Source organism: Varanus komodoensis, unplaced genomic scaffold (genome assembly GCF_004798865.1).
Source record: "Varanus komodoensis strain SLA01 unplaced genomic scaffold, ASM479886v1 scaffold81, whole genome shotgun sequence".
NCBI classification, from domain to species: domain Eukaryota; kingdom Metazoa; phylum Chordata; class Lepidosauria; order Squamata; family Varanidae; genus Varanus; species Varanus komodoensis.
The window spans coordinates 703,326-722,014 of record NW_025336495.1 but is presented as its reverse complement, the minus strand read 5'-3'; the positions used below and the strand labels follow the sequence as shown (position 1 = coordinate 722,014).

General features: G+C 57.1%; 1 protein-coding gene across 1 annotated transcript in view; it reads left to right on the top strand.

The window, feature by feature from the left end:
• The window catches only part of ELN (elastin), a 64,895-nt gene that overhangs the window by 12,090 nt on the left and 34,116 nt on the right, over nt 1-18,689 (top strand). Inside the window, exon 2 of the mRNA XM_044456091.1 lies at nt 18,558-18,599. Coding sequence (XP_044312026.1) covers nt 18,558-18,599 — 42 coding nt within the window. The remainder of the gene's footprint in view (nt 1-18,557; nt 18,600-18,689) is intronic.

Here is an 18,689-nt window from a genome sequence, read left to right as displayed (position 1 = left end):
CCTGCTTCCCCCGACCTCAGGAATGGGGCCGTCCCCTTGCGTGTCCTGCTCGCAGCGTGTGGGCACCCTTGGAACGAACCGTCTCCTGCGTGTAGGACGGAGCTGGTGGTGATGGTGAAGAAAACCAGTGGGTGGGTTCCCCCTTCTGGCGACTCCATCCGGGGAGATCCCGCGGGATCCCAGTGGAGCTCTGAGGCTGCCCCACTGCAGGCAGTGCCGGGTCCCAGGGGAGTAACGTCTTCCCAGGAAGGGCTGCTGGGCGGGTCCTGCTCAAGATTGGAGGGATCACACCTTTAGGATGGAAAAGGTTCCCCGCCTCCGGTTAAAGCAAGCTGGAGGGCTTCATGGAGGGGCTGACGGCTTTCTCATGCGAGCACTCTGCACGCGCCCTGCAGCCTGGCCATTGGTGCATGGAGGGCGGTTCTGGATGGGGGCCCCAAATGTCTTGGCAGGTTGCGCCGCACTCTGAGCACGGCTGCTCTGGTGAGCCACCCGGGGGCTCCGCTGGCATCCCAGTAATTCCTGAAACGGTGTGCCTGCGTGTTCCGCCCTCCGTGGCGGCTGACATGGGCTCCCTGATCCTAATGCCATCTCTCGAAATAAGGCCAGTGGGACATGCTCCCAACACGCCTTTTCCAGAATGGGCAGTGCCCCTTTCTCGGGCACAGCCGGGGGCCAGCAGTGCGCCTCTCTTGTGCAGCCCTGGGGGACTTCTCCCGAGACCGTGCTGAGGATCGCTGCGGGCTGCGCAGGCTGTGCCGCGCCCCCCACCCCAGCTGGTTCTGTGACCGAGCGGCAGTCCTGGGGGACCCTGTACGAAAGAGCTGCTGGGAGGCTCTGAGGCTTTCTTCTTTTCAGAAGGAAGCCCATGGCTGGAGCATCCCCAGACCCACACCCAGTGGGATATGTGCTGTTCAGTGCGAAGTGTTGCCCTGAGAGCACGGGGGATGGCATGGGGATCCCCCGTTTTCCTTTCAACTCCTGGAAAGAGGGAGCCCTAACAAAGAGGCGCAGGGTAGTAAAAATCCCGGTGCCCACTCACCTGAACGCATCTCCAAAACGTCTTCAGGTGACAAGGGCTTGTAAACAAGCAAGGGCTTGGCTCTTCTGCCTAATCCAGACAAGCAGATTCCTTGCTAAGAATAACGTGGGCCAGGGTTTAGTTCTTACTAAAATATGCGCACTGGCGTCTGCTTTTGTGAACAGGAGACCGGTTTCCACAACGGCTCCCCTTCCCGCACTGCAGCCTGTCCGGGTCGCAAGCGGAGGGCGACTTCACGGGCTCCTACAGGGCAGAGGCAGCACGTCGCCTCGCGTGCCAAGGGGTCTGAAGCAAGTTTCGCTTCACTTGCACGCTCCAACATGCGTGGCCAGGACTCCTGGACAGAGGCCACGGCTTGCGCGTGAACCAGGGACGCAGGCTCCGCCGAACGTCGCTCGTGGACAGTGCGTGCCTTGTGTCGGCAGGTATCCCTACCCAGACGGCTGGGAGGGAAGCAGGCCTCCACGAGCCAGACTCTGCTCGCGGTTACTGGGAAGCGACTCCCACTTGGCTCGCTTGGACTTACTCCCAAGGAAGCACACCCAGGGCTGCGACGCAGGGTGCAGGCTGCCTCTGGCAGCACTTCAGTAATGTCGAGTTGCTCAATAATCCTCCGGTTTTTGTTTCTTTCCCAGAGCGATGCTTGAAGACAGGCTGAACATTCAGCAGGAGCCTGGTTCTAGGAACCGGGAAGTCTGCTAGATGGGAGCAGGATATTGTTCTCCAGGCTTGCGGAATGCAGGCTTTTGGCAGAAACGAGGTGCAGGATGACCTTCTGCTGGGGGGCTGGCAGTCGAATGGCTTCTTGCAAAGTGGAAGGCAAGATGGTGCAATCGGAGGCGGGGAGTGGGGGGGGCGGCTTCACCCTCCCTCCGCCCGCCACTTTTCTGCTGGAGCCGAGCCAGCCCACCCAGCCTTGCCAGATAAGTGTGGCGGGCCCATCTGTCTGGGCCGAGAAGTGGCTGGTGGGCACGGCTGCTGAAGGGAAGCGATGGGTGGGGAAGGGTTAAGCTGTTCTCCTCCCTCTGCCCCATTTCTGTTTCAAAGTGCAGCCTCCCCCAGTGATGGAGAACGAGTTTTCTGCCGCACGCCCTGTTTCACCCTTGCAACAAGCGCTGCAGGCGCTTTCCGATCAGGCTCTCGGCCACTCAGCGGTGCGGTCGAGAGAGACACACTTTGCGTCTGAGCACCTGAAGCCAATACCTCCCAAGGGCACAAAGGGAAGGGAGAGGTGCTCCTAAAAGGAGGGTGCTTGAGGACCCCCTTACCTGGGACTGCAGCTCTCATCAGTCGCAGGGCGCATGGCTGATAAACAAGGAGAATGGGAGTTGCAGTCTCAGCTATTCGGAGGGTGTTAGCTGGTACACAGAGTGGTGAATTTCTAACCTTTAACAATGATTAGACAGAACAGTGTCGGCCTTCTGTGGCCACTTAATGTGCCGCTTCATGCTATGGCCACGGTCTTTGTGTGGGTGTGCCTGCCATTCATGAGCTTCTACTTCCACAATTTTAAGAAGAAGCAGTTTAAGAGCCCCTGAGAAAGAAAAAGGGACGGAAGAGGAGAAACCCCTGGAGTAAAACGGCAAATGTCCCAGAGCAAAGGGCACCTTTCAGCTCTGCCGTCCATACCCAAATATGTGGCATTTTCCTTGGAAAGTGGCACCTGCCAAAGACCAGGGGTGGGGTGGGGAGAGACGAATGCAGCACTTGGGGACGGGCAGCAGGGGCCAGGCCCCAGCATTTCTGGGAGGAGCAGCTGTGCCAGAGCAGCTTGGGCTTAGCTACCCTCCTCGCACACCTCTCCAAGCCTTCCGCTCTCTGTGAGCTGTTCCAAACCAGGATGGATAAATATGAACCGCCGGCTGGTGCTTGTGTTTCAAAAGCCAGTCTAGAAAAAGGTGGCTAACTGCATGGAAACTGATGCAACTTTTTACCCTTGTGGCGGCTCATGCCAGGAAAAACAGTTATTGTCTCAGAAACACCAAGAATAAGCATCACCCAGTGAGCTGAGAGCAGTTTCAGACTGCCCAACAAAAGCATCTCTTGTTTTCTGGCTCTTTCACAGATTCAGTTTGCTTTAAAAGTGGCTCATTAGACAAAGGCAAGGGCAAGGGATCAGCACTTCCGCGAGCCGTTGTCTGCCTCAGAGAACCTTGCGCCGAGGCGTTAGCTCTCCCAGGTGGAAGAAAACTAGTCTGCAGCACTCCCCAGATTTAACAGACCCGGCAGCAGTGGGTGGAACTGGCCGGCTGCGGCAACCTGGCATTTCTTCCAAGTGGTTTGGTGGCAAGCAGAGCGTTTGGCTGGTGCAGCCGGGCAAATGAATCCTGGCATTTAGCTTTCTGTTTTATCTGTTTGGGGGTTTTTATTAACCACCTCCTTATGAAGCCCCTTTTCTTGAAAAAGGCCTGCAAGATAAGATAGGACCTGTGGTGGTTTATTTTTTCTCCCCCCCCCCCACCCCCCACAAACCTGGCTGGACCTAGGATATGCAGGCAAGAAAATGAAAGTTTTGTTTCTTCCCTCTGACTTCATGAAGCTCAATACTTTGGTTCCATTCCTTGCAGGATTACAAGCTTGACGTGTTTTCTTAAGTCGCCTGGGCTTGGCAATGCTATGCTCAAGCTGTTAAGTCATTTTCATAAGATGCCCCTCCACTGCGGGTCTCAGAAACAGAATAACAGCTCAGCTGAGAAAAAAGGGACTCCATGTTGTTATCCTGTACATTTTGGAAGGACTTTGGGCTAGTGGCCCGTGTCCTTCCCCCGTTCCTTTGCCATCACATGACAACGACCCTGCAGGGTGGGTGACACATTTGGGAACTGGTCCGAGGTCACCCAGTGGCCAGCCAAGGACTTGAACTCAGGTCTTACCGGCCTTCATCTAACCCTGCCACCATTATATGCCACTGAATCTATGGAAGGGACTTACCAAGCATTTTTCTCCCTGATGGTCAAGAGATGGAATACCTGGGACTGCTTTTCTGCTGGGTCCCGTCATACACGCAACTCTTAGAGGAAGGTCAGGATGGAGACTTTTGTTTCGTCCCCCTTTTGGATAAAACAGCCTGAGCCACATATCCTAACCTGATATGGAAACTGCAGTGCAGTGAACCTTCATCCTCCAGCCTTCTCTGGACTGACGATGTGATTCTCTAGCCGAGAAATGCATGTGCAAGCCCATACGCTGGGGGAAACAGTGCACATGCCATTTCACGTGGTCTCTAAAAAATGACAAACACGTGTGGTCCTAGATGGAGAAGTGGTGCTCAGGGGAAGACCTTACATGATCTAGAAAGGGGAACAGGCAGCTGGGTCCATTCTAGGGGGAAGCTGGTGTGAGGCTGCTCTCCCAGAGTGGCAGCTGCTCTAATAACGGAGCAGCCTTCACCCAGTGCAAGTGCTGGCCCCCACCCCATCCCAAAGCCCACACTCCCCATCTCCGTGCATCCTCTGGTCAAAGGATTCCGGTGTGTCCTTGTGTGCTTTGCAAAGCTGCAAGGCACATTTGGCCCAGGGCGGCGGAGCGGCCTCCACACCCCAAGGGCAGCAGGATGGGACAGAGCTTTGCCTGGTGGCCTTCTGGTCTTTTGAAAGCGATTCCTTCCTTTTGGCTGGAGGCCCCAGATGCAAATGGAGAGCAGATGCGCAGCCTGGTCTGCCGAGCCGGCCTCCTTGCTGTTCCAGGCCTGTGGCTGGCTGGCAGAGCAGCCCTGCGGCTCTCAGCGCCAGGCCTCTCCAGGCAGTGCTGCGCGCAAAGAAACAGAAGGCGGGAGGCTGCGGCGACCAGGCCAGGCCAGGCCAGGCCAGGCCAGGCCAGGCCAGTCGCTCGCGGGCGGCCCCCCGTTGCTGAAACTGCCGACTTCTAGCTGCCCCAGTCCACGCATGGGAGGCACAGGAATGCCTGCCTGGGTAGTCTGAAGAGCGCGAACTGAGCGCCACAAGTAGGCGGCTGCAGACCGGGCTGAACTGGAGCTCGAGTGGAACTCACTCCTGCCTAACCCTAACACTAACCCCTCTGAGCATGAGCAAAATACTTGCGGTTAACTCCAACCAGGCATAGGTGACTCAAGCCAACTCTCGGCAAACTGCCTCTTTAAGCGCGGCTTTTGGTTTCCAGCTTTTCCTTGGAAGATCTTGTTCAGACTGATGCCAGCGGGGTGGCTGTTGGGTGAGTTCCTTCTCCCCGACTGTGGAATCAAGGGCAGCATCTCCTGGCCCTGAAATTGACGGTCGCCAGAGCCACTCTGGCGGCCGCAGTCTTGCCCACTGGTCTCCTCCAGGTGGCCACACCCAGCCCCCTGGGCTCGCTCTGTGGCCATTTGGCAAGCCCCGCGGGGCTGGATTGGGCTCGGAGTCCTAGATTTGATGGGCACACCTGAGCCTCAGCACCCCCAGCATCTAAGGTCAATAAAATCTGCAAGGAGACAAGAAACGCTCATCTGCAGCATACGTGTGAGAATTGCCGGGCACCTTGTGACACGTGGTCCCCGAGAAGCAGCGGCGCAAGGCAGACGCTCCTCCCTCTGAGCGGCCGACGACGGCAATCCCATCGATGCGCAGCCCTTCTGAACTCCGTGGGCCTCGCTCCTGAGCACGCAGGGGCCACTTGCAGATGTAGGCAGGGCTTTGGTGAAGTATCTCAGCCTGCTGGCATATGGCCTTTTGCATTTTATTAGAATGCAGATCATCCTGCAAGGCCGTTTTGGCGTTTATTTATGTATAACCTTTCTGTGCCGCCCCCATTGCAACAAAGCCTCAGGGCGGCTCACAACATAATTACTTAAACATAAACATTGCTTTTAAAACAGGAGCGAGCCAAAGAGCAGGAGGGCTGCCTCGCCCGGCTTCCGAGTCACGCCTTCTGGCTGGTCTCACTGTCCTTGGGTTGTCCTGGTTCTCCGGCAGGTGGTACGGCCACTCGCATTCTGCCTCTGTCATCACAACAGGGATCTTCAGCTTTTCCGTACTATTTGTGCGATTCATTTCCTTTCTCTGCTGCACAACAGCCAAAGCTCTCTGAGCAGTTTATAACCATTTGCAACTGCCCCGCAACCAACGCACACACCAACCGCAGTGAAAGAGCGTGAAGTTGCCGTGGAGAAAAATCGAAACCTTTTGAATAGCTGCAACAAAATTGTAGCACAGCTAGACTGGCAACTCGAACCATCTGCCACTGAATACCTCTGAGAAAGGGAGTCTGACCAGAGACTGATTTGGAACCAGGAGAGCCTTGGTGGGAAGATGGTGCCGCAGCAGGGGCCAGCACGGAGAAGGCCTCCAAGCTTCCCTTGGGGCGGCACCTGGAGGAGGGCCCCTGATGCTGAGCCAGGCATCGGCTCCTGCAGGATGGAGGCCTGATGGGCAGTGCAGAAGGAAGCCCTCCACAAATGCAGTCAGCCACAAGCTGCCCAGAAGCAGCTAGTTGGCAACATTTGGAAGGTGCCCTTAATGTGCAGTGCCAAGACTATGGACGTAAACGCCGTGCCTGTGTTTAGAAAGCGTCTCCTTATTTAGCACCTTTCACAGCAGGCTGGGGAACCTGCAGCCTTCCAGATGTTGGTGGATTTCCACTCCCAACAACCTCAGCCGGTATGCCCAGATATTATGGGAGCTGTAGTACTAATACCAGTGGGTGTGCAGTGCATTGGAGGTTTATCAAAAGCAGTCTCTCCTCCAGATCTTTCGGACTACTACTCCCAGCATTCCTGACCTTTGGCCATGGAGGTTGGAGCTAATGGGAAGTGAAGCTCAAAATGTCTCCAGGAAAAATGCTTGGCTGGGAACAATGGATTCCAAGCAATGATGCGTGTGGAAGATTTTGTGGGGATGCTGGTGCATGGAGGCATCAGGAGGGAAAGATGGAAGGGGGCGCCGGGGGCTGATTCAGCCATTGCTTCTCACCTGTGGCTCTTTGACAGACAGCGTGCTTTCCAGAACCCCAGCGCCCCCCGTCTCGATGTTATGACGTCCAACTGGGAGCACGGGTTGAACTGTCCCCTCGGGTTGGGCTTTGGGCCTGGCGCCAGCAGGCGTCTCCAGCCACACTCTGGCTCCTGGAGCGAGCCAGCGCCACCGTGGACAAGGGGCAGCCCGTGCGGCTTGCCCCTGCCGGCTAAAGCCCCTCGGCCACGGTTCTGCTCCCGGGGCCAGTGGCCCGTGCGCTTCCGGGGCTGCACGCAGGCAGGCTCTCTGGATCGCCCGCCTGATCCGTGGTCAGAGAGGGTGGGCTGGCAGGGACCATTCTGGGGAGGAGCTGTGGGGGACACCGCCAGCACCAGTGCAGGCGCGGCCCCCTCTTTTTTCCGAAGGCGTTTGGGGACGGTGCGCACTCCAAGGTGCAGGCGGGGCAGGTGTCCCGGCCATGCTCTGGCCTCTTGTGCACGCCCCCTCCAATGCGGATTCAAGGCCCTGAGGACTGGGGACGGCAGGACTGCTCTCAGAGAATGCCCCCGAAGCCCAGTCCCGGTAACACGAGGGCGAGCGGCAAGGGCAGTGCTATTCAAAGGTGCACAGTCCGAGGCCTGCGACGATTCAAAATCACCTGCAGAGGCGAGCAGCCGCCCTGCCCTGAGCGCAGAGGGAGGAAGCCCCCGAGGTTCCTGGCGACCTGCTCCCTGCAGTGGCTGGAGGAAGCCCCCTTGCGGAGCCCGTGGCTCCCAGAGGCGGGGAGGCAGATGCACGGAGCAGGAGAGCGGCCTCCATGCCCAGGGCCGGTGTGGCGCCTGGTGCTGGCTCGGCCTGATGGGAGACGAGGTGCTGAGTGGAACGGCACCCCACGGGCCCGGGGGGGCGCCCTCTGCCGCTTTGGAGCCGCAGACCGCCCTGGCTCCGTGCTTGCTGAGGACCGCCGCTCAGCCCCGACCAAGCCAGCCGTTCCCGGATTCTTTGGGGTGGGGCGTGGGTGCAAGAGGGGCGGCCCCCGCAGGATAAGGTGAATGGCTGTCACCCCTGGACGTCAGCTCAGCTTGGAGAGGCGGCGCGGGGTGGGGTGGGGGCTGTTTCCTTCACTTCAGGGCTCAGTGGTTGGGCCAGAGAAGCAGAGGAAAGGTGCAGCCTGGAGCTCTGAGCATGTGCAGACGGCTCCCCTTCCATCCCCAAAGAGCCCTCTCTGACCCACTGTTTGTTTATTTGTCTGTCCCCAGCCGTAAAATTTTGGACACGGAAAAAGTGGAGCGGTGCTTTCTCCGCCGGCAAAAGATGTAAACATGGCGCGGGGGGGGGGGGGGGGACCGTGTGCCGCCGCCGCGCCCGCCTCACTTTTCCCCTCAGACATGCTCTCGGTTCTGCAGCGTGGCGGGCGATGTGCGAAGGATGATTCGCACCATGCTTCCGAAACCAAGTATGTTCGGAGAAAACGGCACCGGGGAATTAATCTTCTGAGGAGAGACTTCCTCTTCCAAGTCACCAGAATTGTTTTCCATTCCAAGCTGTGGAAAAAGGGGGGGAGCATTTCCCAAAAGCAGACACAATTCCTGGACACGGGCCTCGCGGATAGAATCACGTCGTCCTTTGGCCTCTACTTCAGCAGGGGAGGATCGCCCTGGGTTGTACGCTGGTGCCCTGCCTTGGAACATGTGGGCGTGGGTCTTGGGCTTCCCTGTGCATGTGCAGAGTGCTCTGCTGTCTTCTGGCCAAGGAGTAAGAAACTCGCACTGGGCTGGCTTGTCAAGGAAGCAGCTCCTGAACCGAACGGTCCCGCTCTTCAAGGCCACCCCCCCCCCCGGCCCCTTCCCGCATGCCTTTTTTAAAGGGTTGGTCTGCGGAGCACTTTGACTCGCTCCTGTCTGAGAGCTTTGCCCACCTCGGGCCTCGCCAGTTCTGGGCTGCCGTCCCTGCGAGGCCTAGCCGGCCGTGCCGGCGGTACAGCAACCTGGTCCGGCAGCTGTCTTGCCCAGCAGCTCCCCCCAGCTGACTGGGACGCATCCGCAGGGCGCCAGGTTGGGGAAAGGTGCTCCAGGGGCTGGAGTTGTGCCCCCCACCATCACAAGTACCCCCCAGAGTGGGCAAGAGGCACAGAGAAACTGTAGGCTCATCTCTGCTTTCGGGGCAGCGGGGAGCAAAGACCAAGGCCGATGCCTCTGCAAAAGCAGCAGGAAAAGTGGCCTTGAAGCAAGAAGGCCGGCTGGGGGTGTGGGGGGGTGGCAGTCCTTTACTTTTCTGCGTTTAGCAGGAGAGGAAGTTTTGCTGAGGGGGTGTCAAGCCAGGGATGATCAAGCGCTGTAATACCTGCTCCAGGTTTCATGGACTGCCAGGCACTCGCTGATGGAATCGGATCTCATGCAAATGCTGTTATTGTTCTTCATCACGTTTCTGTAACACCTGCAGCTTGCCACATTTAAGTCTCCCATCCAGATTTCAGCCAGGCCTGACCCTGCTTAGCTTCCAGGATCAGGCAGGATCAGGCACTGCATAATCCGAAAACTGTGCCACTCCCAACATACGTCACTTTTCCTGCTTTAGCCTGCAGAGGAAACGTGTGCTTTGGGTCAGTTCTTGTGTTTTCTGTATATTTCTACAACTCAGTGTTCTTGAAATTATGCAAGTGTCTGTCTGCCAGTGTGTGTGAGTAAGGAAAAGCCAGTCCAGTGTGGAATTTGCGGGTCCGGTCCATGGAAATTCGAGCATGCCAGCATCAGTTCTCCAGCCTGCGCTGCTTGGTGTCCTGGCGGGGCCCTTTCTCACCAGAATTCCTTCTGGCCCAGTGTGGCCAGAGTCTTCGGCTCTTGGCATTTGGGGACAGGACCCTGCAGTCCCTTCACTCAGGGCTGTGGAAGCGCAGGTTCACTAGCCAGAGGTGGCCCAGCTGGCTTTCCCCAGGTGACTGGCTCATTTTCTTCAGCCCCTAGTTGCTTGGTGTTTCCCAGCGTTTATGCGGCACCCCCAGTTTGAGGAGGGTTTCTTGCTAAAACATGCGGGAGCTTTTGCCCCAAAACATCTGCCTTCAGCCACTGCCCTGGCCCAGCACGATGCCCGTGGGCTTCTCCGGACGGCACGCAGCCCCGGGGCTCTGTTCAGAGGGCCGCCCCCTGGTGGCTGCAGGTTGCGGAGCAGGACTGGGGTCCCAAGCTGGCAGCCCCTGTGTCCGGCCCCGCCGCATCGCCCCCCAAGAGCAGGACCGTGGGCTCCAGCAGCCCACTCTGGAGCACCACACGGGCTCCTGGTTGTGCAAGACGTGTTGGGACGCAGGGCAGGGGAGTGAGCTGCAGAGAGAGCAGCTGCCAGGCTGGCTCTGCACACGCAGTTTGCTCGCTTCCCGGAATCGGCTTTTGCGCCTGCCCGCTCCTGAGTCACAAGCAGCAAGGAGGGGCCATATGTTTGCACCCGCGCGCGCGCAAAAGGCACGCATGCCGGGCACTGTCCCCACTCCTGTGTACGGAGAGTGGCATCCCCTTTTCTCCCACGTCCCCACAGGTGGTGGGATTTGGTCATCCCGCCATGAAGATTCAAGAGCAGCGTGTTTGGCGCTTGAGCAGAAACTGGTCGGGCTCCTCTGAGAAAACAAGCCCAGCCATTTCTCACGGATGCCTCCAGTTCTGTTGCTTGCTTGAAATGTGGGGGTGGGGGGGAGAAACAACAGGGTCTGGTTAGGGAGGAGTTGTTGCTCAGAGCACATTATTTTATTTATTAATTTATGGCATCGCTAGACTGCCCTGTAGCACACAGGGCTCTCTGGGTGGTGTACAAACATTAAAGCACACATGCAAACAATAAAATGGGTAAGATTGCAACGAGATAATAAAAACAAGCACTAAAAATGCTAAGCAGTGAATAACACCAACAATTATAAAAGTTAACCCCTGGTACAGCAGCAACAAAAAACCGTATTAAAATACAAATATATAAAATTCTCCATCTTTCACCTCTCATAAAATATCTGGTAAATAAAAAGGTTTTCTCCTGGCACCAAAAAGAGAGCAAGGATGGTGCCAGGCATACCTCTCTGGGGAGCATATACCAAAGCTGGGGTGCCACTACTGGAAAGACCCTTTACCAGCTGGCTTTGCAGGGCTCCCTGAGAAGGGCCTCCGTAGCTGAACTTTATGGCCAGACAGGGAGATACGGGAGCAGGCAACCCGGAAGAGCGTGGGGGGCAAAACGGAGCCCCGCAGGATTCTGTGGCCCAGAGGCCCTCCGCGCTGTGCAGGGCGGAAGTGCCCAGCACCACCGTCCGCAGACGGTCAGCCAGGCAGGAGTGGAGCCGGCGCAGTGCCGTGTCTCCAACTCCCAGCCCAGCCGGCCTCTCCAGAAGGATACGCTGGGCAAGGCACCAACAGCCGCTGAGAGGCCCAGGAGAACCAACAGGGGCGCGCTCCCCATCTCTCTCCCAGCAAAGGTCACCCTACAGGGCAGCCGGGGCAGCCCGTGTCCCAAAACCAGGCCCAGGTTTGGTTTTTAGGAGGTGGTTTAACCAGCCGCTGGGACCCCGGTGCCATTCGCTCCCTAGTTCTTTTGATGAGCCATGACGAGCAAGAGGTGGTGGGTTGAGGCAGCCCAGCTGCATCTTCAGATCACAATAACTGAGCTTCCCAGCACACACCTTGCCTACAGGCAGGCTGGAGAGCTGCCTCACTGCATGGCCTCTAATTTAGTGAACATGAAGCTGGTCAGACCATGGAATGAGACACTGCCCTGGGTTCTCATCGCCGTCGCCGTCACCCTCACCGCACTGCCCTTCGAGCCAGGCTTTTTCCTCCTGGAGGGGCCCGAGCTGCTTCCGTAGTGCCCTGGGAGGTGGGTTGGGCCGTGGGAGAGTGACTGGCCCAAAACCGCCCATGGAGCTGCTTGGCTGAGTGCAGACCGGCACCTGGGTCTCTTGGGCGCCAGCGCAACACTCCAACCTCCACGCCTTGGCGGCTGTTTGGGGGGCATGGTGGGGCTGCAATTTGGGGAATTAAAGAATGCCATTTTGTTGCGGGGGGGGCATTTTATATAGAAAAAGAGCACAAGGGAATTGTCACCTCCCAGCAAGCGGAGTGACTGGTGTTTCTAGCACAGAGTATGATGCTTGAGGTGTTGTGGGGGGAGCTGCAGCCAACAGCTTCCCCGCCGCGATGCTGCCCGGAACGCCTGCACAGTCCGGCTTGCTCTGCACAAGCGCCGGCCTGGCGGTTCTCGGGCAGGTGTGCGCTCGTGCGGCTGGCGCGCACGTCTTCAAGCAGGCAGCCTGTGGGGAAGAGGAGGGGCCGGGGGGAGGGATCCAGGGAGTGCCGGCGGGCACGCTTTGGGGGGCGTTCACGCCCCCTGCCCGCCGCGTGGAAGCCTCGCCCTGCAGCCCGGGCCTTTGGCCTGGCTGCGGGTGGGGGGGAGCTCCTGCGCCTGGCCGGGCGCCGCCTGCAGGACCCGCCGCCTGGCGCCGAGAGGGGCGGCCAGGCACCAAATGGGAGCTCTGGTGTGGCGCCACTGCCTGATGGCGGAGCCCCTGGGCCAGGCTGCCCCCAGGGCCCCCTCGGCGAGCCGGGAGGTGGCTCCTGATCCCAGCAGAGGCCGAGGGAAGGCGCCTGTGCCCCCCCACCCCCCAAGATCTGGGAGGACGCCAAGCCGGGGCCTGCAGGCAGGCACAGCTCCCGCGAAGCCGGAGGCGAGGGGTGAGGGTGCTGCTGCCCTCAGCCATGCGCCCCGCCAGATCGGAGCCTTAGCGCCCTGGACTGGCCAAGCGGAGCTCCAGGCTTCCCGTGGGGGGAACCTGGTGTGGGGTGGGGGGCCAGGGGCAGCCCGTTTCCTGGAGCGGAGGTGGCCTCTCAGGATCAGGTGGCCAACAGACGGGGGGGCTTCCTCACCTACCGTTCTCCTCTGCTGTCGCCATTGTGGTGACCTCCGAATACTCTGCTGCGTTAGGGACCCAGAGTGCCTCTCTGGGGGAGGGCGAGTCGGCTGTGGACTCCCTGGCACCCCCATCCCCATCCAAGGCAGCCCCACATGCAACTCATCAGGCGAGCTTGCCTGGCCCTGGGAAGCCCTCGAGAACCAAATGCGATGGGTCGGCCCGTGGGGCAGCGAGCCGCTCCAGGTCTCCTCAGATCCAAGCCCTGCATCGGGGGCACCTGTGCTCGCCCTGCGGGAGCCCTGGCTTGCAGGGGCTCTCCGCCAGGCCCCCAGGGGCGCTTGTCCAGAGGCCCGAGAGCGCGTCGTGCGAGGGCCAGGTCTCCCCGCTCTGCTCAGGACGGCCCTGGAGCAGGCACAACGCGTTCCCCCCTTCAGCCGCCCCAGCCCAGCCCTGGACTGGGAAGCAGCGCTGTCTCTTTCCAAGGCCGAGTGCATGTGGAGGGGAAGCCAAGGCCCAGCCTGTCCAAACCAGAGAAGAATTGCGCCTTGCAACAAGTCCCCGGGAATCGCCTTCCTCTGCCCAGAAAGGCTGCTCCGGGCTCCAAGTCTGGGAGGAACGGGCGTGCCCATCCCGAGCAGCCTCACCCGAGCGGGGGCCCAGTAGAGATCCTGCACAACTGCATCCATTCTCCCCAGCTGCCGTGGCCACGGAGCCTTGGGGTGTGGAGCCCGAGGGATGGTCCTGGGGCTAACCCCTCACTGCCTTGGGAAGCAGGATCGCACCCCGGCCACGCTCCACGCCACGCCTCCAGTCACCCCTCCTCGTGCTTTGCACCCCGTTCTTTTTCCCGAGCCGCCTCGGCTCAGCTGCCCGGTCAGTTTCTCAGCTGCTCTCTTGCTCGTGCCTCCCGGGCAAGGGGGGATTCTGGTGCAATTGACTGCACCCTGGCTGCGATCCATGAGACAGTTAAGCAGGGATGCTGGGACTGAAGCTGCTGCTTGGCCCGCTTGGGAGAGCAGGTGCTCCAGGTCGGCCCTTGGGTCTGCCGCGGCCACACGCCTCTTTCTTTGCTGGCTTCCAGCCGGCCTGGCGGTCATTTGGGGGTGTTTGCGGGCCTGTTTTGCTCGTGGCTCCTTTGGTGTGAGCGGAAAGGAGCAGCTGGGGAGCCAGGCTGCCGTGGGGTTCCTTTCTGTGGCGATTCTTGCCTCTGACACACCCCAGAAATGAAAGCATGTCCTGGGAGGGGCAGCAAAGAGGCCTGGAGGCTGGCCACCACCCGGGATGGCTGTGCAGAGCCTCCAGGTCTCAAGGCAGCCTAGTGGAACATCAGGCCGCTTGACGTGGACTCAGCCAGCCACACGGCCGTGGCTAGCGGTGCCACTCGCTTTCCCCTTGGAGCCCTCGGGGTGCCAGCGGGGGCAAGTCCACATTCTTCCTTGCTTTTCAGAGCGAGAAGCAGGCTTTCTCCCGCCTCTCTGTGGTCTGCACCGCAGGGCAGGAAAGGCCAGAGGGAGGAAGAGAGGATGCTCTGCCCATGCTCAGGGGCAGTCTCTTTTCATGCGCACTGGGGCTGGCGATGGAGGACGCTCTGGGATGGAGACTCGGTGACCCTGCGCCAGCGGGCCCATGTCTTGGCCTGGGGTTCTGTCGCGCGGAGGGTCGGCTTCTGCAGCCGAGCGGGTGCTGAGCCGAGGAGTCTGGCTCTTAGCTCCGCATCCCCAGGAACACGCCAAGGGTTAAGAGGAAGGGCCCAGGGCCGGGGGAGGGGGGGCAGACGCTGCGCGGGTGCCCTTGCGCAGGTGGGCAGACGGCCAGGTGCGGGCTGCATCCCGCCCGGACGAGCCGGGGGCAGCGGCTCCCTTCCCTCCAGGAAGCTCAAGACGGCAACGAAGGGCAGCCTGTTGGCCCGCCACTGCCGCCTGGAGCTTGCGGTCCCAATCCACCTTGCCAGGCGGCTCTGACGCAGAGGTGACCAGGGCGCTTCGCACAGGCCCCAGTGCCCTGCCAGCAGCCCGTGCTGCAAGGTGTATTGCAGCTGATGGTGAGCTCTGTAAAGATATCGTACATAATGCTTTAAAAATTAATTAAAAATCATAACAGGTAATTTTAAATAATTTTATACCCACTGTTTATTGTTACTTTGTCTGATTAATAATTGGAATATTTTAATCTAGCGTGTCACTTGCAAATTGTCTATTACGAATGAGCTGCTTGTTGACTGTAATACACGTTTGTTACATCCTTGCAAGATTGTGTTACGGGTTGCTATTACAGCAGGTATGGGGTGGGGGAACCCTGTGAAAGTGGTGATGATCGATTAGCACGCCCAGATCCAGTATGGCATAGTGGTGACGGTGTTAGACTGGGACCTGGAGATCTGGGTTCACGTCCCTGTTTGGCCATGAAGCTCCCTGGGTGGCTGTGGGCCAGGCAGGGATTCTCAGGCCTGTTGTGAGGATAACAAAACGAGGAGGGAAGCGAGGTAAATGGCCTTTGTTCCGTGCAAGTGGGGGAAAGGCAGGCTAGAAATGCCTTGCAGGAACAATCACAAGGGAGGCACCCGGCCTGGCTGGGCAGTTCTGTCCCAGCAGGGCATCTTGGGCTGGCGCTTGCTCTTCTGAAGCAAGTAGGCGTTTTCTCACTCTGTCGGTGTTTTTATTGTTATACTGGACTTTATGTTTCCAAGCCGCCTTGAGAGGGCTTCAGGCAGAAATTTCCGGCCAGGAAATACTTTAAATATATAAAATGAACACATGTTTACTTGTGGAGAATCCCTAAGAACCACAACAAGGAGACATGCAAGGTTCCCAGCGTTGGTCAAATGATCAGCTGGATCAGATGAAACACATTTTGGGATGTATTAAAAGCTGCTTGTGTGTTGTTAGCCTTTTAAAGTTTGTTGTTGTTGTTAGTCGCGAAGTCATGTCCAACCCATCGTGACCCCATGGACAACATTCCTCCAGGCCTTCCAATCAGTGGTTCCGTGCCCAGTTCTCACTGTTGCTTCTTGACCCGCACACAGGTTTCTCAAGAGACAAATAAGATGGTCTGGTACTCCCATCACTTTAAGAACTTGCCACAATTTGTTGTGATCCACACAGTCAAAGGCTTTAGCATAGTCAATGAAGCAGAAGTAGATGTTTCTCTGGAACTCCCTAGATTTCTCCATGATCCAGCGTATGTTGGCAATTTGAACTCGAGTTCCTCTCCCTCTTTGAAACCCTGCCTGTACTTCTGGTAGTTCTCGGTCCACATACTGCTGGAGCCGAGCTTGTAGGATTTTGAGCATCACTTTGCTAGCATGTGAAATGAGTGCAATGGTGCGGTAGTTCGAACACTCTTTGGCATTGCCCTTCTTTGGGATCAGAATGTAAACTGACCTTTTCCAATCCTGTGGCCACGGCTGAGTTTTCCAAATTTGCTGGCATATTGAGTGTGGCACTTTTACTGCATTGTCTTTTAGGATTTTAAATAGCTCAGCTGGAATACTGTCACCTCCACTAGCTTTGTTGTTGCTCAGACTTCCTAAGGCCCATTTGACTTCACATTCCAGGATGTCTGGCTCGAGGTCAGCGACCACCCCATCGTGGTTTTCAGGTTATCAGGGATGTTAAGCTCTTTCTTGTATAGTTCTTCTGTGTAATCTTGCCACCTCTTCTTAATCTCTTCTGCCTCTGATAGGTTCCTGCCATTTTGGTCCTTTATCATGCGCATCTTTGCATGAAACGTTCCCTTCATATCTCCAGTTTTCATGAAGAGATCTCTGGTCCTCCCTATTCTATTGTTTTCTTCTATTTCTTTGCACTGTTCATTTAAGAAGGCATTCTTATCTGTTCTAGCTATTCTCTGAAATTCTGCATTCAATTGGGTGTTTCTTTCCTTTTCTCCCTTGCCTTTCGCTTCCCTTCTTTCCGTAGCTATTTGTAAAGCTTCCTCAGACAGCCATTTTGCTTTCTTGCATTTCTTTTTCTTTGGGATGGTTTTAGTTGCTGCCTCTTGTACAATGTTGCGAACCTCCGTCAGTAGTTCTTCAGGCACTCTGTCTATCAGATCTAATTCCTTAAATCTATTTGTCACCTCTACTGTATATTCATCAGGGATATGATTTAGGTCATACCTGAGTGGCCTAGTGCTTTTCCCTACTTTCTTCAATTTAAGCCTAAATTTTGCAACAAGAAGCTCATGATCTGAGCCACAGGCAGCTCCTGGTCTTGTTTTCACTGACTGTATAGAGCTTCTCCATCTTTGGCTGCAGAGCACATAGTCAATCTGATTTCTGTGTTGACCCTCTGATGTCCATGTGTAGAGTCGTCTCTTGGGTTGTTGGAAAAGAGTGTTTGCTGTGACCATCGTATTCTCTTGACAAAATTCTACCAGCCTGTACCCTGCTTTGTTTTGTACTCCAAGGCCAAATCTGCCTGTTATTCTGGTTATCTTTTGGCTTCCTACTTTAGCATTCCAGTCCCCCATGATGATAAGGACATCATTTTTTGGTGTTAATTCTAGAAGGTGTTGCAGGCCTTCATAGAACTGGTCAACTTCAGCCTCTCCAGCACCAGTGGTTGGGGCATAGACTTGGACTGCTGTGATGTTGAATGGTTTGCCTTGGATTCGAACTGAGATCATTCTGTCATTTTGGAGATTGTGTCCCAGTACTGCTTTTCCTACTCTTTTATTGACTATGGAGGCTTCTCCATTTCTTCTGAGGGATTCTTGCCTGCAGTAGTATACCTGATGGTCATCTGAATTAAATTCACCCATTCCTGTCCCTTTTAGTTCACTGATTCCTAAGATGTCGATGTTCAGTCTTGTCATCTCTTGTTTGACCACATCAAGCTTGCCTTGACTCATGATTACATTCCAGATTTCTGTGGAGTATAGATATTTACAGCATCGGACTCTCCTTTCACCACCAGATACATCAGCAACTGAGGGTCCTTTCGACTTTGACCCAGTTGCTTCACTCTTTCTGGCGCTACTAGTACTAGCCCTCCGCTCTTCCCCAGTAGCATATTGGACACCTTCCGACCTGAGGGGCTCATCTTCCGGCGTCTTATCTTTTTGCCCTTTGGTACTGTCCGTGGGGTTTTCATGGCAAGGGTACTGGAGTGGGTCGCCATTTCCTTCCCCAGTGGATCACGTTTTGTCAGCGCTCTCTGCTATGACCTGTCCGTCTTGGGTGGCCCTGCATGGCAGAGCTCATAGCTTCATTGAGCCACGCAAGCCCCTTCGCCACGACAAGGCAGTGATCCATGAAGGAACTTTTAAAGTTAAAATTATGCTAATGTGTGGAAGATCTTGAGATGGCGAAGGCCTCTGTGCCATGGAGGGGGACCGTCTGGCCGCCTCTCGCAAGGCTCATGCAAGTCACACACTGCGAAAAACAGGGACTGCTCTCTCATATGCAACTATTCCATATGTGCATGAATTTAATCAACAGCCAGTCAATGGTGTGAAGCATCTTTAACTGAGTGAGTGAATGAAGCAGCAGCAGCTTGGCCCGGGCAGGGAGCACGTGGCTGGCAGGTGCTTGTGGAATCTGGGTCGCGGGCCAGAAGGCTCCTCGGGGCACCTCAGGGCAGTTGCCGGCTCCAGCTGCCCCTGCCCCACAGGCCGTAGTGAGGAGGGGAGGACAGCCAGGAAAGCGGCCTTCGACTCCTTGCAAGGGGGCCGGGAGGTGGGATACAGATGCCACGCGGGCCCAAGGGCGGAACCCGTGAGCCACACGTGTCTCTTGCTTCCCTTGCAGGGGTCCCAGGTGCTGCCGTCGGAGGAAGAGGCTACTACCCAGGTAAGGGGCAGGTGCCGGCAGAGGGCGCCCGAGGCGTGGTCATGGCCGTGGCAGGCACCGCCAGGCGGAGCCAGCGAGCCGCTAGCAGCC